General features: G+C 45.1%; 1 protein-coding gene across 3 annotated transcripts in view; it reads right to left on the reverse strand.

Moving 5' to 3' along the window:
- Nucleotides 1–19,191, reverse strand: part of ZNF423 (zinc finger protein 423) — a 234,652-nt gene extending 215,461 nt beyond the window's left edge. Inside the window, exon 1 of one of the 3 annotated variants that reach the window (XR_005107730.1) lies at nt 18,911–19,191. Coding sequence is in view for 2 of the 3 variants with exons in the window: in XM_037409438.1 (XP_037265335.1) it covers nt 18,911–18,950 (40 nt within the window). In the remaining variant the exon portion in view is untranslated. The remainder of the gene's footprint in view (nt 1–18,910) is intronic. The other 2 variants (XM_037409438.1, XM_037409439.1) reach the window with 2 other exon arrangements.
- Nucleotides 19,192–25,933: the final 6,742 nt, after the last annotated feature.

Raw genomic sequence — 25,933 nt, forward strand, 5'->3', positions numbered from 1 at the left:
GGGACTGAGACTGCAGCGCACTGCCGAGGCTGGAAGGGGTCATACTGGTCCAGCTCTCCTCTTTGCAACATCATTTGAGCCCCAAGCAACACACAGCGCAGGAGCGCGAGGCCGCCGCAGTCCCCTCACCCATTCAGGTGTCTGTCCAGGGCTACTGAAGGCTCCTCCGATCCCTCCAGCAGATGGCCGCCCCCCAGCTTCACCCCACCCCTCACAAAAAAAAAAAAAAACAAAAAAAAAAAACAAAAAAAAAACACCACCACACACACACCAAAAAACAACCACAACCATAAATTTAAATAAGGCAGGGAAGGAAAAAAAAAATCTGAAACATTTCAGAGCAGTACAAATAGGAGACTCCGCTGGCTGCAGAAGTACCAGCTGATGCAATTATCCTGGCGGCCGCCAGTAGACCATCTGCCCGGCTCCCGGGTTGCTGTTGTTGCAGTCTCAGCGGGGCTCGGTCCCAGAAGAGCAGGGCCCCCACCGCCGGGGGGGAGCCATCTGCCCGGCCCCGGGCTGTGCGTGCTGCGCCGCGGGGGCCAGCCCCGGAGCCAGCCCGCTGCCCCGCAGCCTCCGCGGCACGGCCACGGCCAAGGCTCGGTGGCCGAAATGGGCAGCTGTGCTTTATTTTCTCGCTTTCCCTTGCCTCCACACAAAGCGGTTGTGGTTTTGGAGCGGTTTTTGTGCTTGCATGCGTTTAGGGCTTACTTGGTGTGCACGCAGAGAGACTGGGCCATCCCTCGTCCTCCACGGAGGCGCAGGGACACCGAGGAATGGGGAGATCCACCCTATCCCACAGGGCTGCCCCAAGGCTGACCCCCACTTCTGTACCCCATGTTTTATCCACAGTGAAGGCAGCGACTGTCACCTTATTTCCATTTTGGTGTGTTTGTCATTAAAACAATTATAAAATGACACCTCAAGGGAAAGGGACGAGCGCTTACAAGGAAATCCAATAAGCACACAGGTCTGATGACTTTCACTCCCGCTGCAGGTAATCAACTACCTTTGCTAAGGCACAGCAGGTAAGTTTGATCTCTCTGGAGTTTTCCCAGTTACACAGAGTCTTCTGCAGAGTATGGGCAGTGCCCCCCAGCACCCAGGACTTGCGCTGGGCATTGCCCAGAGCCAGGTTTCAGTAACAAGGCTGCTCTCACTGACAAGGTTTCAACAGACTTTGCAGGCTTGGACTGAAAGAGGCAAGAAAAGTTGTGGGAATTATTTTTTTTCTGTCCTTTTTAACTGTATCAAGTATGTACACCTACTGCTACCCAGGCTCAGTCCCTGGGCATTCATCTGCAAACAGTCAAACAATCCAGCAGTGAACCAAGTGAACTGGTTTTCATTCTGAATTTATGCTTCCAGTCTGTAAAAATCTACACTTTTCCACCCCAAAATTAATTGTTATTTAGAAAGGAACAAAGCAGGGAGGTGTGCCAACCCATCCTACTACCTCCTCAACACTGACAAGTCTCTGGACACCAAGCACAGCGTAACTTGCCCATGGTCAATTTTCTGGGTGGTAATTTCAGGGCTGGTGGCTTCAGGAGCGATGCAACCTAAGGAACAAAGTGCTTCCCATGCCTTGCTTCCCCCAGTCAATACCAGCCCCTGCACCTCTTCACAGCCTGGTGCTTTTCTCTCCAAAACTAAAGCATCCAAACTGCACTGACAAGGCTGATGAAACCGTTGTAAACCAATAACATAACACAGGGGTTTAAGTTATCAGACCACACTTAACATCCAGCTTTGATTTAGACAATGCTTGGAACTGTAGTCAGTCATGCAGCTGAACTAGTAATCACTCGAAATGGATAGAGGAAAGGGAGCTCTGAACACAACCAGGACCAGCCCAAACTACCACCTCATTCCCACTCCCACGTGCTGCAGCCTCTCCCACAGCCACACCAGTACCGCAAGCATTCACCTGCACAGGCTGCTCAGTGCTTGCTGAAGCCCTTCCAGCCAATTTCAGGGAGTTCCCCCTTCTTTCACCCTGATGTTTTTGTAGTTTTTAGGACCACAGCTACCACCACCCCCTGCCACGGCTGGGGGATACCAGCTCAGACTGAACCACCACCAAAGGGCACGTGCACACACACGGATGGCTGCATGAAGCCCCATTTCTGCTGGAAACCAGGCTGAAATGGTGCATGTGACCTCATTATGCAGTGGCTGTGTGCGGTGACATAACTGAGGGCCAAATCCAGTCCCAAATCTAAGTCAGGTTATGCTCTGTAATAACTATCATCTTCAGGCTCTCCCATCCTGCACATTTTTCAAGGCCTCCTTCCCCTTCCTCCACACCTCCTCCCAAAACGCAGCTGACAGCAGCAACAGGCAGGCAATGCTTGAAGCAGAGCCACTGCATCACGGGGAGCCCAGCATGGGGCCAGGCAAGGACTGGAGCAGAGCTTAACAAAGGTAAAAGCTAGAAGAGAAGTGAAATGTTCCTCACTGTACTCAAAGGAGGCTTATGGTGACTGCTTCCCCTGCTTATGACAATGGAAGTGTAGGGGTACTCGGGCAAAAATAGCTCCAAATTTCATCAGCCATGATTACAGCCTCAACTGTGATGCAGCACAGTATGTAATGCAGAGGCAAAGGGAATTGCTCTCAAATTTCAGCATGTAAATCGTTAACACTGCCCAAAGTCCTTCTCATGATAAAGATTCAAGGGATAAAGGAGGTTAAAATAGCTTAAACTGAAATCTTGTTCTTCTGCAGTGATATAGGCTGCTGTTAAAAGAGTGTAAAGGAGATGAGGGGTTGACGAGTTTTTCTTTACGTGGAAACCCAATAGTTCTGATACTGCAGAAAGACTAGTAGTGCTTCCTCTCTATAGGAAGGATATTCTTCCGAGGCACTGTTGGCACTGCCCTTGTACTCCCTTCGCTCAGCAGTTTTTGTCCTTGGGCCTGCACTGGCAGATGGGCCAGGCAGGAGGACCCCAACAAAGGGCACCACCACCAGGCTCCTGCTTACCGACCAGTGCCCAGGCTGGGCAAGGTGCCTCTGCAGCACCTATGGACCACAGGGGCTGAGGCCAGGGCGACAATTCATTTTATTGCACAGACTGGAATAAAAAACTATCTGAAGGTTTTTATATGCCTTCAAATAGCATTCTCATTGGCGTAGTTACCAAGCATAAACTAAACAAGAGCCTGTAATCTCTAAAACACAATACTTATTTTTTTCCAGAAGCGTGGAAGTGGGGAGGGAAGAATGTAAAAAGCAACCAAAACAAATGGGTATATTTCTTGTGGGATCTACACTACAGAGGAAATGCAAAGCAAGTCTCCCTCTCCCTAGAGGGTCTTTTTTCAAAGGGGAGAATAATAATAATGTAGTAATAATAAGCACTTATATAGCGCTTTACATTTTCAAAGCGCTGTGTAAACATCAACTAATGGGACACTGTAGAATAAGTAGTGTCTAAAATGAGTTTATGTACTGCATTATATTTTTCTACAAAGTGGCTGAGACTGTTTTTAAATTCCCACACACATTGCTACTTGTGCAAATAGATTTTCTCTCAAGAAGTGCAACAACAACAAAAAAATTATATTAGTTATACTCCACAACCCGCGTATTTCCAAATTCTGGCTCAAAGCAAATTGTTTAGACAGTTTCACAGACACAAAACACATTTTGTTTTGTAAGAAGAATAGGTGAGGTAACTAACTTCTTAGGATGATATATCAATACACTTACAGGCATGTGCCAGTGTTTTCCAAGACAAAGTCACATACAAGATAAGAAGTATTTAATCAAAGGAAGTTTTCAAGAGAGAAACTAACAAATACAGAGAGCTGTTAACTATTGCTGCCTTGTGGACAGATGAGCAAGGCAACCAGTGCCTTCTCAAGAAGAGATTACCTTGGACAAAATTCCCTATACTGCAGCTATAGGGCAAGCATAACTATCTATAGCTCTTCCTGTAAATTCTATTCTACAAACATCTTCTAGAATAGGAACGATTTAAAAAACACAGAGCAAACCAAGTAGTATGACCTGAACTGTAATATTGGTGTTACATTTCACTTTTAACTATCCAGCATCTCACAAGATTTAATAAATTCACTTATTGTACCCTCTTTGCATACAACCAAGATGGAAGATATTGAGAGGAAAAAAAACCAAAACCTAAGTTTTTTCTGCAGAGGCAGAAGAGAAGGCAGGAGGGTAGGAATCTGACTCCAGGTCCCTTCTAACAGCCTAAAATATCTTACCATTTCACAACCTTTTCATTCTTTATTATCAATAACTTGCTTTATAGCAAACCTAGATGCTTCTGTTGTAAGCCACAGCCCAGCGTGCTATAGCCATGTAAGTACAAAATAATAAAAAAAAAGGCTACACAAGACTGAAGTGACTGAGGAATTCTTTTTTTTTTCCTGATATTCTCAAGCTAGGAATCAAACGTTAAGTCAAAAATGGCATGCTGAATATATCTACCTTTAGGCATGCGCTTAACTGTAAGTATATGAGTAATCCCAACGGTTTCAGTTTTGGGGATTTTAATAGTTGTATGGTTTTTATAACTACAGGAAAAACCCTTTCCAACAAACTGCCAGTGTGACTCCCTGTTGTACTACACCACAATTACTGGAACATATTTGGTATTTCTCAAGAGGTTCAGATAATGAAGAATCCTCCAAATTTTCTATTAGCCCAAACTTAGGAATTCTGCATCAGGGAGTTAACAGCAGAACAGACAATGTATGTTAGGTATTGCAAAAGAAAAGAGAAAGAGAGACAGAAATATTTATAAATTTTAAAGCTTTTTTTTTTTCTTCCCCAAGTAAGGTTGTTCAAGAGCCCAAGCTGCAGCTCAACCAGTGCTATTGCACAAACATGCCGAGTTATTTAAAGATCTCTTTTTTTTATTCCTTTCTACAAGACATTTCTTCATATCTTCACACCGCAAGTTTTCGTAAATCTGAACAAGATAAATAATAATAGGAAAACACAAGAAACCCTATTTTATTCTTTGATGTGCTATTAGTTTAACACTGAATCACGGGCTCCTGCTAAAAAAACGACATCTGTAGTTACACTTGCAAGGAATTTTTTTTTTTAAAGCAAGGAAAGGGTACAATGTTGTGGTTGCTTCAGGGTGTGGGGTTTTTTTTACTTCTTGACAAACAGCCAACTTTTTTACTTCCTATGACTAAAAATAAGCTAATGGGGGGAGGTGGGGGGTGTAGAAAGGTAGCCCTTCCCAGCAGGGAAAGCCATGGAAATTTGCCACATCAGAAATAATCTAAATAAGAACACAAACAAGTGCAAGCCACTGCCACAACACTAAAAGCCAGGCCAGCCACCAGCTGGGTCACCCAAGGACACTGGGTGTTCTGGAAAGCAGAGGCTTTGTCCTTCGCAAAGTCATTGCTACGTTACAACTCCAGAAACATGAGCCAGCCTATACATGAGGTTATGGGACACAGAGGTATTTGAGTCAGCCATAGTCAAAATTCACCCATAAGAAAAAAGCCTATATAAAGTAGCAAAAAGAGCTGGGAGTTACCATCATACCTCCTGTCATTCAAGCACAGGAGACAGACCAGCACCTGCCAAAGGACTGGCTGGCATTTAAGTGTCAGGTTTAGCAGGAGCACCCACTTGGCAATGTGCACCCCATGGTGACACAGCCTATGGTGCAAGCTAAAAGCAGAACAACAATCTCCCTTTTTCTTGAAGTATATATAATCTAATTTCTTAGGGGCATTATTTCCACCAATTTAGGATAGGGAAGGAAATTGTTCTCCGGGAATGCTGCCTCATGCAAGGCTGCTGCCAGCAACTTCCACCAGCACAGAAGCAGTGAAAGATGGTGGCCAGACTGATGTCTGGGTGCCTTCCCTCTTCCGTGCAACACGAGCTCGCTCTCTATGCTTTACATTGCTTCCAAAGCATGGCTGCCCAGTCAGCTGGGATCCCCATCCAGACAGGGATGAGGAGCCATGTCCAGCTCCTGGACCCACAGAGCACTCCACAGCTCACACCTCTGCTGGGACACGTGATTCTCCTGGGAACGGGAGAAAGCAGTGAGCAGCAAGCAGTTGCACAAATTGAGTCTATTCTTCACCACTTTCAGTGAAGATCTTCAAGCTGCACTCATGTAATTTTGCATCCTTTGCTTCAACACAGATGCCAGCATTTGCTTCAACCACAGTCATTCCCTGGACACATCTGCAGGGGTTTTGCGACCTGCCCATCGGTGCAGATACAAATGCACACCCACATCCCATGCAAGCGACCACAGTCCAGCCTCCCCAGCAGAAACTCTTTTCAGAAAGGTTTGACCCAAACTGATGGCAGTCAAACACTGCCAAGGAGGATTGCCCTGCCAACACACACCAGACCCGTCCGTGGCCAGCAGAGAGCTACAGGGTTACTTTTCTGATGGACTGGTAGGTAAAATCAGCTCCAGAGTCCTTTGCTAGGTCAGCAGCAGGACAAGGAGACTGAAGTGGAAGGAGAGCAAAACCCACTGGATCAGCCCTCATCTCGTGCAGCAGCAGACACAGCCATGGGACTGCGTCAGGCAGCCGGGAGACAAAAACCAGAGTTTCACAGGCCAAGCGTCAGGTAATGGCAGCCCCAAACTGACCAGGATTAATCTCCACACTCCCTTCCAGAACAGTGGGGTTTAACTAATTTTTATTTGCAGACTGTGATAAACCAGGGGCTGGTGTGTGTTTTTCCAACATGACAACACCAAATTTAAAAATAAAAAATCTTCAGAAAACAAACCCGTTGGGATGTGCCAACAAAAGAAAGTCAAGTCCAGCCAGCAACAGACAGTAAGAAAGACAGAAGAGCAGATAAATTCCCTCTAACAAGAGCATCAATACCCTTCTGCTTCCCAAAGCAGCAGGACAATTCCACGTCTCCTCCCTGCCATTGCCTCGGCAGGTCCCACCACGAGCTGAGCAGTGGCTGAGGCTGGACTCCAGGCACACCACCCTGCAGGCAGGCAGTGTCCTGCCCCTTGTCCCCTGCCTGCTTCCCTCCTCAAAGGCATGACTGACACAGGGAGCTCTGCTAACATACTCCAGGGTTGTGGTTATGCTTTCCATAACTGCAAGGAGCAAAACCAGCAATTATTCGAGGCAGGGAAAAAAAAAAAAAAAGAAATCCCCCAAAAGGGTAAACAGGCTTCCATCTGGGGATGAAAACATACCTGTAGGTATTAGCACAAAGCAAAACAGTCTCAAGCTTCCCAAGCTCCAAGGTGGGAGAGATGCTGCAGGAAGGGAAGCAAAGCTGCTAAAGCGACTCCATTGACATTTCCACAGGCTACAGATATTCAGAAGAAAACAGGAGAGAAGGCAGGCAGAGAGGACAGTGTCACAGGGTTAGTTAATACACAATCATACCTTCATGTAACAGAGGATTATTTCCTACTATTATTGATTTTTAGCTGCCTAATTGATAAAAACACTCAAATACCATGGCGAAAAGCAGCTGCCTCTACCTGGCTGGGGCAGCTGTAAGAGGAGTGGCTGCTTTCCTGGGTGGAGGGCTGGGGCACTGCAAACAGCCAGTTTCCCTGCCAGTTCCACAGCTGAGCTAGTTTTCCTTCGACCCATCATCTGTCCATAGATTAAAAAAACCAAAGCTCTTGATTCCTACCTTAAAATAAGCTTTTATTATTATTTTATTATTAGTTGGTTTGAGGTTTGCTAGGAGACAAGCTGCATTTGGCAGCTGGGATACCTGCCATCCCCAGTGCATATACAAATAGGCACAGTGGAAGAGGCCGTAGGATGTGCAGCCAGAGAAGACACTATTCTCCAAAATAAAATCTGTAGAACTGACATTTCGTTATTAAAATATTAATTTAAAGGGAGTTTTCCAACAGCATTCAGAGATAGGAAGCAAAAGTGTTTCTTTGTGCTTTTTCCTCGGTGTTGCCGGACAGAATGCCTTCAGGCGGCCCCTGCTCAGGAGGCAGCCAGGACCTCCCAAGCCACTGGAGATAACAGTTTCTCTACCTGCCTTTTTGTTTGCTCAGGTTTTCGCACTGCTTTGGCTTAGCTCACGCCAATCAGACAGCAGCAGCAGGTTTTAAGCCACCGGTCTGATGTCTTCAGCTGTGCCACCGACAGCTACGACACACAGAACATTTCTTGGATGGTCGTGTATGGGGATACAAAAGCCTCATTTACAACTTGGCATCTCAAGGAGGACAGGGTGGTTCAGCAGCAGGTGACAAATTAAAAGCTCGTTTTTCTATGCATTTTCTTTGGAGCCATATTTTGAATACAGACCCACTGGCAAGGAGGAAAAATCATAGCCGAGATACCTCTTTATGGAAATGCGCGTTTGGGTGAATTCCTGGTGCATGTCAGAGCACCCCGCAAACCCTGCTTGCGGGAGATGTGCCTGCATGCCACTACCAGCTCCACCACTGAAGCAGCATCTTTCTGCCAGTTGCAGGGGGGGGTTGTCCTCCCAGGTCTCTGGAGCAGCAGCCCGGCTGCGCAGCCTGGCAGCTCTGCAGGCAGGGCCCGCAGCTCCCCGCTCCACAGCACCCCTCACTGCACTGAAAACCAGTCATACCACAGCTCTGCCAAGTGTCTCTCAGGGGTGGGGTGTTGTGGTTTTGGTTGGTTTTGTGGTTTTTTTCCAGATTCTCACCTTTAAGTTTGGCTTCGTTGCGGAATTTACTTATATCAAGAAGAACAAAACCAGAAGCTCTCTGCTGAGTGTTTATGTAAGATCAAAAATAGTAATAAAAATAAACCAAATGGGAGCTTTAAAAACAAAACTCACTTATCTGTTATCAAGCAGGAAAGAAATTAGGAAAGAAAACACCCTTGAAATTAAGGGAATCAAACCAGTGGACTCCTATACAAGCATTAGGTGAGACTCAGTACAAGATCCAAAGACAAGCACTCACAGTTTCATTTTAAAGTGGCTCATAATACATTGTACCATACTCCTAAAGGATGCTCAGGATTAGACTGAAAGTACTCTATCTTTTTTTTTAAAAAAAAAAAAAATCTTAAAGTAAAAACTTTTTCACCCAGAGCTGCCTACTACATTCCCCACAAAGTATCACTGCCAGAAATACACCATTTTTGCCATATAAGTCTAGCATAAACATAAACAAGGTGCAATTCACACGCAGCCCTCCTTCTCTACTTCTTCATCCCAGTATTTTCAATACTCTGCCACATCCCACATGCCCTCTGGGGGAACAGTCTGGTCAGTAAAAGCAAAGAAATTATGAAGGGCAAGGCATGCCATTTTCCTAGAAATAAAGGAGGCCACAAGCAAGTTACCCAACTGAAATGCATCCACAGAATTCAGCAATAAATAACATACAAGCTTGGCATTACTATGTAATCCAGTATATCTCTACTCATGTGAGTAATCTAATGAAGCAAGAGAAATTTGACTAAGAGCTTGAATAAGTAAATTAAAGCAAAGCTGCATTTACCGATCAAGCAAAATAGCCAGAAGGCTGCTGCTTTTCTCAGAGCAGAAGGCAGGCTTGTGCATCAGAGAAACTTCCTTGCGTTTTGCAACTGTGTTAGCTGATCTAACAAAAGATACTAATTATTCCTCCAGACCTTCTCCTTCATGTACACATGCACATACATCATATACTACATCTATTTGCATGCACTCACATAGGAAGTGTTGAAAGCCTACTTTTTCTTGTTATCACCCTGACCTCCTCTTCCCCCAAAAACACTAAACAATTAGGAGTCCTCACAGACCAAGTTCAGATGCTGCCATGATCATAAAGTAGTTGAAACTTCCAGAATTAATGACTGCACTCACAGTAGTCTTCGAATTTCTCTTATTAAACAGAAAAAAACCACTATAAATCACAACAAACACACTCCTCCAGACAGGAATACACCATCACTGTCTGTTAAGAGCAGAAAAGCTACTTTGTTTAGGTGTTTTACAATTCTAGTGTTTTCTTTTCTGCTTATGCTTAATCATACTCTTTTCCATGGAGTGGGAGTCACTTTTCAGATCTGTTTCTTCTCTCGGTCTTTAAACTAGAAGTTAGAAGTAATATAGATGCAGCGCCAGGTAAGTAAACCTCTGTGTCAAAATTTTGCATGTGATCATCAGGCACCCTCCATACTCAAATACCAGCAACAGATTTCCTAGTTTCCCTGTTTTGCTTCCATGTTTCTCCATTTAGCATTTCTGCTTCCCTAAGTATTAAGTTCATCATTCTACCATGTGTTTTCTCTACATCCTTTTTGTTTTCTAATTTTGGAGGACAGGAGATTGAAAGGATGCAGACTCACAGTCAATTTTGCTCATGTGAATCTGTACCTGTTTATGTTAACAGATGTTAAACACAACCTGGATCTCTTGGGTTTCCTACAGCAGCATCAGGGAGCTTCCACAGCACTGCTGCATCCTTGCACCTTGAACTTTCCCAGTGCTCTCCTAGAAATCCCCCCAGCAGCAATCTCACAGAGACAGCAGAAGAAGAAGGAGATACTCTCTGCAGCATTGGATGCCAAGTGACTATTCCTATCAAATCTCTTTGCTTCTCTTGCTCTTTCAATTGCAATACAAGAAACGAGGATAAAATTCCATCCCCACCAAGGTCAATAAGAAAAACTACCACCAAAACAAGACAGTAGTTCCAGCCCATAGCTGATATAAACCTAGGACTACTCACAGTCCTCCAACAGGAATCTTGATTACCACCACTAGCTCTCCAGCAGATTCAGGGAGCTTGGACTTAACACCCTTGGCTTACATTTAAACATCCAATCCAGCTCCAATGAATGTGAAAGGGAAAAATTACACTCACCCTAAAAACTGCAAAAGTAAGCCCTAGGTGCTCACCCAGTGAAGGACTCCATCTCTGCATTGCACCAAACACCCTGTTCTCAGAGAATATGGCAAATCTGTCTTTATTAACATTATCTTTGTTACCACCCAGTTCACCACCATGTGAAGCAAGTTCCGGGAATCACCAGATGGAGGCTTGGCTAACCTGCCTCAATGGTAACCGAGAGAAACTCGTCTCAGCCAGGTGAGGATCATCAAGAAATGAGCAGAGCTGCTAATTTAAGTACCAATCCTGTTGGAGGTTGCCTGGACCCTCACCCCCATCTCTAAATCACCTGTAGGCAAATGTTACCTAAACCCAGTAACAGCTTTTTTGAGTCCAATTGATTGAGTGGTTAAACTTGTACAGTCAGCAGACAACCAAGGGAGGCATATATTTTAATGGTAGATATGGAAACAAAGGAATTTTGATTAGCCTTGGGACTGGAGGGGGTAAAAATACTGGTTTAGGATTTTCCCAGGATATGCATATTAAGAACTTGTCTTTTTGCCCTCTGTATAATTTTTTTAATATTTGGAAAGCAGAATTAGGCCACATTTGACCAAACCTCCAGAGCCTAGTAGGAGCCAACAGAGACTGGAGCACAGCGACTTGTTAACTCTTGTACTTCTACTCATAACAGGATTTCACTAGTGAGCAACGCATTTTCTGTAGCACTATCAGAGGCTTAAACAAACCGCTTCTCTACGAGCAAGGAACTGTCCCTCCGCTTCACTGTAAAACCTGAACACATTGTTTACTTTCTCTAATATGAACTGGAAATAACTCCTGCGTAAAGAAACTCCAACTGTTACACTTCAGAAGCAGCCTTCGTTATCAGTACCAGACTCAAGGAGAACACAACTGCAGGTGATGCTACAGAGAGCCAAGATCAACCCTGCTAGAAATTGCCCAGGAGAACACGCATGTAGGGTGGGTTTAAATGAGACCATGACTGAGATTATTTCAGCCCCAGCATACCCAAGCGAGCCCTTCAGGTCTCCTGAGTGGCCTTTATCCAGCAAAGGAAACACTCCTCTGCCACAAAGGCTGCCTTACATTTGTACTTGCCACTCCTCTGCGGTAGCAATAAGTCCTTTACTGTTTGTTCATCTCTTGAAAGTCCTGTAAAGCATTCACTGTTCACCTGTCACACTGCACAAACTGAGCCCTTTGAAATGAAAATCTAAAAGTAAACGTGTTAGTCAATGGCTGCTGCTGCAACAAGCATGCCCGACACCGGCGCGAGCCTTGAGGCAGGTAATTCACTTCAACACGAGACTGGCGAACAACAGTATGTTTTATTTAATTAGGATGAACAGAAGAGATAAACCTCACAGCAGGGCGGGTAATGACAACATTTCAAAAATAATTCATGCCCAGGTAACAAAAGGGCAAATTTAAATTACATAAAAAGCTAAAAAGTTGACTTAATACATCCAAGGGGGAAAAGAAAAAAAAATTAATAATTGCACTGCATATGATTAACAAGTGGCATTTACAAGCTCTGAAAATTGGTCTTTCTGTTGCCTAATCTGTGGCTAGAAAGGAAAAGGTTTTCTTTCTAAGCAAATGCAAACAATATAATGAAGCTACTTATCGCTAGATTCAGATGGGTATTGCAGTGCTATCCGAAATAAGTCATACAGTGGAAAGCTAATGCCATACACCAATTCACTGTACTGCAACGAGATTTGTGAGCCTGTTCCAAACGGCATCACCCAGTTTCCAGCCCCATCGGGTCCCTTTGTTTGCATTTTAGAAAACAAACCACTGCAAGAGGTCGAAGCTTGAGCCTTCTGTAGCTGGAAATGTCACAAGAGACCATTTAGTCTCTGCACATCCTTCTACTCCCTAGAATAAAGCCACTCTGATAAACCACCATAATTCACTGCTGCACAGATATATATACATCGAGGTGTCGTCAAGAAGATGTAATACTTAAAACTCACATCACCTTATTTGCCTATGAGAACAAGGAAGAGCTTCTCTGCATTTACTAATGGACATTGGGAAAGAAAATGCACAAGAATCTACTTCTGGGCTCTAAAAGTATGTTCAATAAATGCATGCACTACAGAGAGCTCAGCGCTGGTCCTCGCTTGGCTCCAGCTCTCACCCACACCCTCCGAGTCCGCGTCCACCAACGCATGCACCACAACCAGACCTTCCCCTCCTCCACCATTTCTCGGTCAAGATTTAGCAGGAGTCTGTAATAGGTTTTATATTATTGGTATTTCACTGCTCCAGCACATTTCCTAGAATACAAGGGAAGGTAATAGCCATCCTTTTTCAGAGGCATTTAAGGAGAATGTTGATGGAGTGATGAGGGGTTGGTGTAGGCATTTTTATAAGACAGTTCATTTACTGTGGGTAATTAATAATCTTTTGTTTAAGAGAATCTTATAACACATGAAGATATTTATTATCTTTTAGAGATTGCAGGCTAACGCACAAGACCAGGAGGTTATTTCTTTTTTTAAAAAAAATGTGGTTTGCATTTTTCAAATGTTGTAATGAACTAAAAGATATTTCACAAACTGGAATTGGGAGGGAAGATACAACTTTACTAGTTCAGTAAAAATAACTGAGTAAACGATTAAAAGAGCATTTGACAAAATGGAAGTAAATATTAATTCTACAGTATGAGAAAGCATTGTCATTCACAGAGCCAGCAGGTGAGGTACGTTTTTTTAAAACATTTACTGTAATAACTGATCATTGGGTACCACTCCAAGCACATGGCTTAGTTAATTTAACCAGGCTGAAACCACTTACCCAGGTTTAACTAAAAGTGAATTTGGCACCAAACAATAGATAAAACCAAGCCAAAGCCCCATTTATGATAAGACAATTTGTATTTACACAAGCTTAACGCATCTACAAAATGTCATTTTTATATCCAATTCAGAGGATGGCATGAACATCTGCTTTCACTTCAAGACATTAATTTTCAATTATTGAAGAAAAACAAAATAAATCCTGACAAATTACTGGTAACTGTAGAATCTTTTGTTACTCTATTAGTTTATAATAGTAATTTAGAAATCCTACAATTAACATCCTAACAAGAGCTCTCTGATTATTTTTTTGCACGTGTCATCTGAAGCAATTCAGCAGTGAACAATGTTCTTTAACTTGCATTGATTGTACACAAATATTTTTGAAGAAAAAAAGATGAGGCGCTCTGAGACCCACTACTGTTACATGGTAGCTGTTTTTCACCGATGGCTTTAGACGTAGCATCACTAAAAATACAAGATTTCTATTTTCTCCCCATCCATATTTAAACCTTTTGCATTACCTTTCCCACTCTTCTCAATTTTTGGTCACGTTTATTCGTTATATTCACCGAGACCAATGGGAACAGGCCACAATTAAAAGGTGTTTGCACACAGGCAGGAGTTTCAATCAGTAAAACCAGTTAAATACCACCCAGATCCCATCCAGGAAAGCATACCGGAGGGAGAGAAAGGCAGAAAAATGGGACTTGTGGAGTTCAGGGGAGAACGCAGCTAGGCTGGTAGCAAAATACACAGGCAAAAATTAAAAACTGCAGGCTAATCCCTGAAGGCAGTGCTCAGTATACTGCATGGATTCAAATGCTCTCAGGGCACCAGCCCCACAATGAAACACCAACATCTCCAATTATTCCTAATCCCCCAAAAGCTACACTTGATAAAGAACAATCAAGAGCATAATCTTATTTGATATGAGTTTTATCAATTTTAGCTGCTGCTTTCACTGTATCAATAAAATTCCACCGAAACTTGAATGAACTGTAAAATTAAAGGATAATCGCACAAGTCTCTTGTATTTGGCAATTATGATTATACTTGTCAAAATTTAATTTGTAGAATGTACTGTTCCAGTACCTTCAGGTTCTTCTCTATCAACTGGGAAAAAAAGAAAATTATATCTTTAAGACAAGTATGAAAGACATTGTTACTTCCACAGTCAACTCTGTAACTGAGCTCCGACATTGTATAATTGACTTTGCAAGCAGAACAACAGCAATATAACAAAGAAAATGTCAGTGTTTTCACAGCGCTAATCTATAGCACTAGGAGGGCCTCCTGCTGTCAGCCAGAGCTGACAATACAATAGCTTTCAAAGGGATATTACCATCACGCTTTTATTCTTGACATCAATCAAGACAAAGAGAATCCTTTTCACAAGACATTCAAAATCAAACCTTTGTATGAGCAGATAGGTAAAACAGCATTCCTTTAAAGAAGATCATTCATAGCAATCAACTAATTGGAACTCAGCAAATGGTTGAAGTATTTTTATTTACTTTGCAGATAACGAAGTAGCTAGTGAACAACCCCCCTTTTTTCTTCTTGACTGACACAAATGAGGCAGGTAGGGTGTGAATCAAAAGTTTCTATCAGCATTTTTTGCCAACTGAAAGCAAAAAAATATGACAGCAATTCTGCAACTTCAAGTAGGATAACAAATCTAGACTTAATTAGTGCATTCTTTTGCAAAACAGTTTGATTACCGACTAGCACGTTTATGCACAAAATACCCTCGCAAGCTGACAGCAATTTGCAGAACTGTCAAATTCAGCAACCAAAGTGCATCTGATGCTTAAAACCTTGTGCCAAAGTGAGCCCAGTCCCCACAAATTGCAGTCGAGTAACTCCTCAATTACAATTACATGGGATTGGAAACCTATGACTTACTGTTACCAGCATCTCAGCACTTCACTTTACAGAAGGGCTTCCAAAGGCCTCACGTTGTACCACAAGAAGATACAGTTTAATCAAGAGTAAAGATGAACCCCTGCCGTCCTCGGCCCCCACGGCAGACTGGGTGCCAGCCGCTCCCCAGAGCTGGCAGCACAGAACAAACTTTTAAGGACATTGATGTTGACATCACTCCCCATCACTCCTAACGGGGGACAGAGAGTGTGTTTTGATGTTCGCCACTGCATTATGGTTCTGGGGTTCAGGACCGCGTGGTTTTAACGACACTGAGTAAGGTACAACTCTACCTTACAGACAACTGATAAAGCTCTCTGCAGAGGAGATTACTGGCAGCATGGCAAAAGAAAAGTCTGTGCCAAGGAAAATTACTTTCATGGGCTTTGTCTGTGATGTGAAGTAAAGCTTCGGAACAGGCCAGTGTTTTACTCCATCACTGTTACCACCAGACTGTCACCAAAGCGTTTATTTTCTAAGCCAACAAAGACTCAACCCCTCCTACTTTTACTCCATCCTCATTGATCTGAAACAACCTTCCTTTAAGCCAAGAAGTACTTAATCCACAACCACAAGCTACAAGGTTAGCATCTGCAAGTTTGCACAAACTAATGGTCAAAACAAATCAGCATACTGTGTTGCAAATCATAAATCCCACAACAGGGGAAAGTCCATGGCTACTGCTGGAGTTACAGCTGCAGGAATTACTGCAAGTTTCTGCCAGGCTGAACCTGAGACCTGACAATACAGCACAGGGGCCACATGACCTGCAGCTTTGCTGGCATCCAGTTTTGGTTTGCAATCTCTTCATTTCAAATAACGTGCATGTAAGAGTCATCCACATTTGGTACTTCTGTCAAAGTCAGTCATTTCTTTAAAGTCAGTATCACTCCCAGTTAATGTGCAGGCAACTTGCCTTTTGCATGCAGAATAATCTCTTTCATCACAGGCACACACCGATTCTATTTTAGTGTGTAATCTTTCTGAATGAAAAGGGATGCACAAATCTCAGTAGTGGTTAATAAATAGTGAAGCTGCTATACAAAGTGAAATAAATATACGGAAAAGAGAAAAACGGTAAATTATTCTAAGTCCTAAATGCCACACATATATCCACATAATTTATGCTTGTTTTCTTCTCACTTGAATTGGGAAACCTGTGACCTCAGAGTGCCTTTATTTATTACATCTCAATTATTTCCATGGAAACGTGTACTGTGGCAATCTACCGGGCTGCCAGCTCCCTAGACCACAAAATATATATGATGGATTTTTTAAAAGCAGATGATATGGATGAATATAAAGAAAGGAAGAAATTCTTTACCCTACATACATGTAAGAGCTGCCTCCTATTATCCAAAATTTCACCCAGATTCAGCTCATTCCTTAGACTCCCTGTTAGTCAGCTCATACTAAGACATGGAATTTACAGCCAGTTTATGCTGAAGCTGAAAACACATTTTTTCGTGCCCAGAGACTACAGAAATATTTAGAATCTTTAAAAGCTGAGCTTCACCCAGCTCAGTGTTGCAAAGATCTTCTAGATATTTCTACATTACAGGGATAATGTTTCTTAGCTATGACTTGCCAGTAAGTTACCTGCTTTGATTCATAAAAATGTTCATGTAAATAGTGATCGGCTCTGTATTAGAATTAGGGTCAAAATTTCATTATAAAGTATCAAGCACTCGAAAGAGATACTGCCGCCTAAAAAGTAATGAGGCAAAACCCAAAAGACTAATATATGGTAAATATCTAACATTATTATGGCATGAGAGGTCGATGTTTACTAACTGAGCTTCTAGAGCAAACATGGTTTTCACTGGCATAGAACTATTTCCTGAACGTTAAATGTGACACTTTAAGACAGAAAAATATTTTAAACTCCAGAGGCCTGGCCACTAAACGTGATCTCCTCATCCGAGGGAAATCATGACCCTAAGCCTGCACCACTGTTCTCAAACTGCGGTCCCTTTAGTTTCAAACAAGGTATTTCAGAGCATCCCCTAGAAATAGCTTTAGCTCTGCCCTTTCTTCTGCCCACAGACTGTAACATTCATCTACCAATTACTGAAGTAGCTCCTTTAGCAGAGATTGTCCGAGATTGCAGAGGGTCACAACGCCACGCTGCAAACCTGCCCCACAGCACAATGCTAAGAGGTACCGTTAGTCTGGGGGAAAAATGATTAAGGGTTTTGTATAAAGATGAAGGACAGACTTTACAAAAACTTCATAAACATTTGAAGCACGTACGACTTACATTGCAATCATCTGTTAAACAGTGGGTATTTCACAAATAATATAAAATGGCCCTGGACGGGATTTCAATTCATTCTTTAGCTGGTCGATTAACTGCATGCTAATTTTGTCTGTCCACAAGTTATTTAATTACAAACACTGTCGACTTTTTGTTTCATCTTTTGGGCATCCAAAGTTATGATCCTTTTGTGCTTCTACAACAAAGCCCCCGGACCACTGAGTTTGCGACTTCTGCTTTGTGCAGAGGACAATAAAACCTTACCCAACATCAGCTAACCTCCTCGTGGCTGGGAGTGAAAGGCTTCGGAAATCACGCCTTCCCCTCTCGCACCCATTCACTTAAAAGTCAAAAAGCTGGCAAGGCGTGCAATAACGGCACGGGGCTGGTCCCGGCCCTCCCTTTACGTTTCACCAGCAGCTGTTTTCTTATGGAGGTAAACAGGGGGTTTAAGCACCCCTTGGCTGTGGATGGTAAAGAATAGGCGAAGTTTAACGTTTAACCGTTCTTAAGGCAGCCCTGAGTAAATGTGGCTACTTTCTTCGAGCCCAAGTAAGTTTTCAAACCCCATCTATCAAAGCGGGTTTCATTCTCCCCTTCTTTCATCCCCCCCTTCCGCACACTGGACAGCAGGAGGGAACAGCCGGCGCTGCTATTCCCAATCCTAAAGAAACACGACTTTCCAGCTAAGCGGCTAACCCACCAGCGTGCTCCATCCCTCCCTTTCTCCCAGCCCAGCGCACCGCACCCCAGCATCACCGCGAAACTTTCCTCCCTCCCCGCCTCAACGACGCTCCCGGCTTCTTTCATCAATTATCGCGACACGTGTCGCCAACGAGTCTAAGCCGGCACCGCGGTACACACACACACACACACATATACACCCTCCCCGCAACGGACGGCGGGCGGGTGGGCTCCCCACGCGGGAGCCCACCCGCCCGCCGTCCGTTGCGGGGAGGGGGGGGGGGGGCTCCGCCACCACCGGCCCGTACCGGGGGGGGATTTGCAATCCCCGCCAAGCCGGGACCCGGCCCTGATTGGCCGCGTCGCGGCGGCGGAGGCGGCGGCGGCGGCTGCCCGGTGCCGGGCGGCGGCGGGGGCCGGCGGAGGATGCCTTACCTTTCACCGAGCGGGGCTTGGCTTGCTTCCTCCTGGACATGTCCGGGCGCCGTGGCTCGTCCTCCTCCTCCTCGTCTTCCTCCCGTCCCTGCCTTCCCTTCCTCTCCCTGCTTTCTCTCTACCTCCCCCCCCCCCCCCCCCCCCCCAACCTCCAAACTTTGCGAGGCGAAGCGGCAGCAGCGGGATCGATTATTTGATTTTCTCACTTCTTTTGCCTGTTGCAATGCGGCAAGTTCAACTCCCCTTTCCACCCCCTCGGGCACCTTCCCCCCCGGGGAAAAAAAAAAAAATAAAATCACAGGCGCAACAGTTGCGATATTTTTTCCTTTGTTTTCTTTTTTTTTTCCTCCCCCCCACCCCCTTGGATGTGCAAATACTACCGACGCAAAGCCCGGCCCGCGCCCCCACCCGCCTTTTTGTTCTCTTTAAAGTTTGCAGGCGCCCTGCGGCTCTCAGTCCGGCTCGCACTTTCGGAATAATAATAATAAAAAAAAAAAGGTGGGAAAAAAAAACCCCAAAAACAAAACCAAGAGCCCTGCGCGGGGTCCCTGGGCTTGGGGTGGGGGAGGGCGCGCGGGGAGAATTAAGTGTCTAAACCCACGACGAGCACCGGCCCCGGCAATCCGGGGCGCTCCGGGGGTGCGACCTTGTTGCGATTTTCCTAAATCCTCCCCCGGCCGCGCTCGGCCCCCTCCCTCCCTCTCTGCCCGCTCGCCCCCGGCTGCCTCTCCTTCCCTCGCCCCCGCCGCTGGCCGGGGAGGGCGACGAGTCCTTTTTTATGCTGGCCGCGGGGGCCGAGGGGCGGCCGCCCCGTGTCCCCGGCGCGGCGCGGCCGGCCGTGCGCGGCGCGGAGCTGGGCGGGCGGGCGGGTGGGCTCCCCGCGGCCGGCCGCGCTCGCCGCCGCCTTTCCCTGCACGCACGCACTTCGCGGAACAAGGTAAGTGCTTCTTTGCATCGATGCCGGGGCCGCTAGCTGCCTCCATGGGTTATTCGCTGGAAGGTGGCACCGCTCCTGCCTTCATTGCTGCCGCTGCTGCCGCTGCTGCCCTGGGTTTTTATTTTCTTTAGCTCTCGCCAGCCTCCCTCTCTTTTCTTTGTCCTGGCTCCTTTTCCTCCTCCTGATCTTGCTGCTGGGGCTGCAGTGCAGACACACATAATAAAGCCAGGCTTGGCTGGAAATGTAGCTGAGTCCCAGCAGGAGGATGTGAGGAGTGGAGTCCCGGCGGGGGAGCGCTCTGATCCCGTAGGGAGCCCCGCGCAGCCTGCGCCGATCAGACGGAGAGAGAGCCAACAGCACCGAGCCATGGACGGCCCGGGAAATACAGCGGCCGCCCGCAAAACGCGGACCGCCGCCGCGGACCGGACTCGCCGCCGCCGCGCGGAGCGGCGCGGAACCGCGCGGAGCCGCCCGCCCCGCCCGGCCGTCGGTAGCTCCGCGGCCGGTCCCGCAGCGCGCAGCCCCCCGCGGAGGCGGCTCGAGTTGCCTTGGATCTGCACCGGGGGGGGCGGGGGGGGGGGGGGGGCGGTGAAATCTCCCCCCGGTGCGAACGGCTCAGCGGCCGCGGGAAAAGTTGTGGGGGCTTCTCCACACCCGCCCCGGCGCTCGGCTGCTTCGGAGGGGCTGGCAGGGCAGATTGATGTACTTTGCCTTTCCCAGCGTGTTACATTTAGCAGAGGCTGGAGTCGCCAGCACCTCTCTGCTGGGAAGGTTTCTTCTAGAAAAATCCTAAGTGTTCTAAACTTACTATCCCGCGGAGCCCTCGGTGCCAAGTTGTGAATGAAATCGCTCACGACAAACGCTCTCGATGAGTTTCTTCTCCCACTTGGACGGGGCGTGTTTGTTTTACGCAGCCTCCACGGCAGTGTGGGAGCAAGGCACCTCTCAGGCTTCACTTACCCCGACCCACACGAGGAAGCACAGCTCCGAGCATCCTCTCCCCTGCACGTGGTGGCCCCGCGCTATCATGAAGCCCAGAAGATTGTACAGCCAGACATCAAAAAAGAAGGTGTCTTGAATAGAAGGAACACAGGGTGGGTTTTTTGAGAACCTGTGAAAACAGCCCTGGCCAAAGTGCCCTGGATGTGGCCAGCCAGGGCCAGGCCCCAGGCAGAGAGAAGGGTACAGTGCTCTGCCCAGCCTGCGTGGGCTCGGAGCCAGCAGAGGGATGCAGGGGGCTATGTGAAGGCACTGCTTCCCTGCTAACAATCTTCACCTCAAAACCATCTTCTTGCCTTTTCTTTTTTGCCCCCACACCAAAAGAAACCCAAACAACTCAGGAACAGGTTTGTCATTTGATCAAGTGAATTCAGTATAGAACAGTGATGATTTTTCTTATTGCAGCATCGCATTTGAATGGCTGTTCAGTGGTGATTTTTTGGTTTCTTAAGGTTTGACAGAAACTGTTGGGTTTAATGTCATAATAGAGGTTTACAGTTCCCTCCTACTGTATGACTCCAGATTACCACCATAGACTGGACATACAGTAAAAAATGTTTCCTGTAACACTGCAATAATCAAGACATACTTCCTCTATGTCACTGCACTAAGTATCAAGTTGGAGATTCAGAAAGGCTAACCCAGGACAAGGATGGATTGCTATAGAGCCTGTGGCCCCGGTTTTAATCCCAATAAAAATGGGGATAACTCTAGTCAACAGAGATTCCCCACTACGAAAGCCAATGTGATACCAGTTTCTATAAAGAAATAAACAGGGATGACAAGGAAAAAAAATTTTTTGTTGTGATACTGACATACTGAAAAAGGCAATCAGCATCATGGTGAATTTGGTCAGTGTGACCCTAAGTGCATATCCGATCAGCATCAGAGTTGGATCAGGAACTGAATTACTTCTGTATCCTTGTCTTATCAGAGAGGCTTAATCCCCAGGCTATCAAATTGTTTCTGTTCTCTCACTGGCCCAATGAATATTTAATTATTCTTACAAAGCAGAACAGCTTCAGCAGGACAGATTCTCATCCCAGAATGTGCCGGCAGTTGGGCACTCTCAGAGGAGTTCAGAGACCCAAATTCAAATCCCCATGCAATCAGGCAAAGAGGGGATTTCAACCTTAGTTTTACACATTCCACTTGGCAAGTAATTTCCAGGCCCCATTGCCACCCTGAACCCCTTTGCCATCCAGCCCTCTGCCCCCACATTTTCTATACCTTTTTGAAATTTTTAAATGACACAATTAAAATGAACCGTTTCTAAGACATTTCCCCTTTTTCCAATTCATTAAGAATTCTAGAAATTTTCTTCTTCTTTTTTTTTTTTTTAAAAACCTTTTCTCTTACCAGGGGGCCAGTGAGGTGTATTTGCAAGCCCCTACCTGGTTCGGAGCAGCTGCTGGCAAGGTGAGGAGCCCTGGTCTGAGTGTCCCAAACCTCTCCCATGAAGATGGTTCAAGTTCACTCTCATGGCTGTCGTCAAAGCAGCAGCACCCTTGAAACCACTGCTTTCCATGCTGGCATCTGTTGAAAAATACCCAGTTTATAGCTAGAGATAAAGAAAGCAGGAAGGCAAGTTTGACATTAAAAAAAATGAAACACATACATAAATCTGTCTTTAAGTGTAGCGCACACATATATAATTATTAATTCATCCCTCTCTATTATCTTCAAACCCAGCAATACACAGATTTCCTCCAGGCCCTGCTCTGTAAGTACATCTCTGTTCCACAGAGTTTTTCAACACGTGCCTAAATGCTTTGCTGCTCTATTGTCACAACACATCGTTTGTGTATCTCCTCCAGATATATGTACAGGGAGTTTATGTGTAGCCTCTGGTCCTGCAGCCACTCTTGAGCAAAGAAAGCCCCGTAACCCTTCTGAGCCCCCCCAGAGAAATGCAGGATTCACCCATCCAGGCTCTCTTCCCAATGCCAGAACTTAAACTCACATTGTCATTAAAATAGATACATTTCGAAAGTGCTAATAACAAGGGAAGACTTCATAGGCTTTATTAAAATATTTAAGGCAAATGACACCAGCCTGTGTGCTAATTTAATAAAAATACATTTAATAATTTAATTTCATTATGGTAATTTAAGAATGCAATAAAAATACATTTTGAGTCTATTATCAATCGTGTTTCCTCACACATGCCTTTCCTTTTTATTCTGGGGAAATTTTTAAAAAAGTGCAAAGCTGAGAGTGCCAAACTGCAGAGCTGTTCTCTGTGGGAGAGAACCAAGAGCCCTTCTGCAGCTCTGATGATGCCCATGTCTCATCAGGTCACTGAGGCAATTTGGATGGCAGATTCTCTGCTTGGAACCCTTTTTGGGGATGTCACTGTCCTATATTATACGTGACACAGCTCCTGTACTACACACAACGCAGCTGCCTGTGAGAGAGAACCAGTACTGAGATGCAGCGGAGACCCCTGAGCTCAGCATGACTTGTCTGAAGATGGGATTTGCTGGTGGAAGCAACCGACAGCTTCACAGCAATCCACCACCTCCTCCATCAATTTCCCATTTGACTCCCACAAGGCTGACACGAAGGCACCAAGCCCCAGTCTGGGGGGATGTGGTGGCCCCTGCCCCTCTGCTCACTGCCATGCTCCTCCTCCATGATGCCCGTGTTGGTATGAATGCATTGCCTTTTCATGTGTGGGGAACCTGATACCTGCACTGGCTTGTCATGCCAACTAACTTAAGATTTTGCTCTGTCCTCTTCTGTGACATGCGTGCACAGTGAACATAATATTTAAAGTTTGATGACATATTCAGGAAGAGGTTACCCATAGCAATAGTAACAACAGGCTCTTTTTTTCTTTGGAAAGTGGTTACACCATTCTGCTCTCTTGGGAAATTATTCCATTCACACTGGACAGTGTCCAGAATATTAGTACTTCAGCTTGATTTTTCCCCAAACAATTGTGTTTAAGGCAGAGAGCTGGCACAGACCATGTTATTTCAGGTAGTTCCACCCTGGCAGCATTATAGGAAACCGATGGTCCAGCCTTACTCTGGGAAATGCAGGCAGGACTACCAGCTTCTCTATAACGTAAAGATTTATTGGCATTCAATACTCAGAGCAAAACCCTATACATTTCTATTTATAGACATAACTACTTTGAAAGTGTTTCAGAATCAGTTTGAAATGAGAAGTTACGTAAAAATAGCACACTCGTGTAAAGCCAAAAATAAAAACTTCATGAAAGCTGTGGTGTTTGACAGGGACTAAAGGAGTTTAGGCACCCAAATTACAAGGCTGGCTTCGAGAAATCCAGCCTCAGTAACGATTTAAACTTTCTAAAGTAAAAAAGAGGAATATCTTCAACACATAAAAGGACTGATGTGGTGGACACCAAATGACCAGGCTCCACAGGGCAGATCACCGTAATTGTGGAGCAGCCTGTAACAGAATCAACCTTAAATTAAAGAATGTATCATATGCATAGACCTAATTAAGAGGTGCCGCATAATATTTAAGGGAAATGTGGCAAAATGTTAATGTCCCAGAAAAAGCCCTGCAGCATGTCTGATCGGAGGGTTTATGCGCAGCTAAAAAGACCACGCAAAATGGGAATTGACCCGTGCCAAGACTGGTGCCCATGGCACCTCCACTCTTGCCAGCCCTCGGCACAGCAGGAACCAGTCTGGCTGAGGTTTGACAGAGGTGAGAGAACACCTGAGCTCTCTAGATGTGCAAAGGAATACAGGCACATGCGGGAAACTATTAAAGGACTGGATTATTTCTTAAAAAGAGATAATGTTTCCAAAGCACACGGTATAATGCACTCATTCAGCAGAGAGTCAAATGTCACAGTGGATACAGCTGCAAGACAGTGTTGCTCTTTATTTACAGTAAAATATGTCAAATAGGGAACACAAAGGCATCGTTGGGATAAACATGGGACTGGAGCACACAAAGGCAGGCAGCATCCACAGCGCATCAGACAACCTGAATAAAAGCCCTGACTACAATACCAGCCCAGTTTCTATGGTGTTCTTGAGTTAATGCCTCCAAACACTTTACATAAATAATAACTGCCATCCCACATCTCAGTCATAAGAGAGGACTGACATAGCCTGAAATTCAGGCTACAGAGCAGCAGAAACCAGAGGCGCTCCAGAGGGAGAACGTGCACAGAAAGGAAAGGCTTCATGTGAAGAGTCATCAGTGTGTCTGCAGGCAGGATCCAGCCACAGTGCCTAAGTTTACACTTTGGGAAGTTACAGTGAAAAGGGATTGAGGTGTTATCCAAGAGCACTGAAAAACAAAGGGAAAGTTTCACTGTGAAATGCTTTTCACTATGCACAGGACTACGAGCCTGTTCCATGTGTACGCATGCCATGTGCACCAGCATTAGCATTCTTACATCTCTAAAAAGCATGGTGATTTTAAATTCTTTTTCGCTTGTGTACCGCACTTCCTTCTATCAATCATTTTTCCTCGTGTTAAAGAAGACATACAATAGTCCGAAATCGAGGCAGAGTAAGTGGTGCAGTTAGTGACACTTTTTGAAAAATACTATCATACACTGGAGCTGAATTTAGCTCAAATATCACAAAATACCCATCTGCAGAGGAATCGCACACACACACCCCTGTACAGTTACAGGAAAACAATCATTACTGATAACAGTGCTAAAGATACAGGCCATGCAATACCCTACAAATACAAGCAGGTATTTTTCCCTTTCCATAGTTCATGAAGCAAAGTATTCATTTTGGCCTCTGTTCCAATTAGATGCCGCAGGAAACGGTGTGGGAGTCAGGCAGAGGATCTGCACTTCATGACAAAACTGCCTTTAGCACAAAGAATTTTCCAGGCTCTGCATTTGCCTTTTAAATATTCCCATAAAAATAACTTACAGCATTATAATGTTATTTAATAACTTACAATGTTTAGTATAAGAAAGTATCACACCTCTATATTTTTATCACAGCTCAGAGAAGGTATCTCTTTGTGATCAAATTATTCTGGGTTCCTTTCTCCCTGTTGGACATGGGTCTGTACTGCTTCTCAAAGGCCATCAGTTAAAAGAGGGTGAAGCCCCAGTGTACACAAGGTGC

This window comes from Falco rusticolus, chromosome 15 (assembly GCF_015220075.1).
Source record: "Falco rusticolus isolate bFalRus1 chromosome 15, bFalRus1.pri, whole genome shotgun sequence".
Classification (NCBI taxonomy): domain Eukaryota; kingdom Metazoa; phylum Chordata; class Aves; order Falconiformes; family Falconidae; genus Falco; species Falco rusticolus.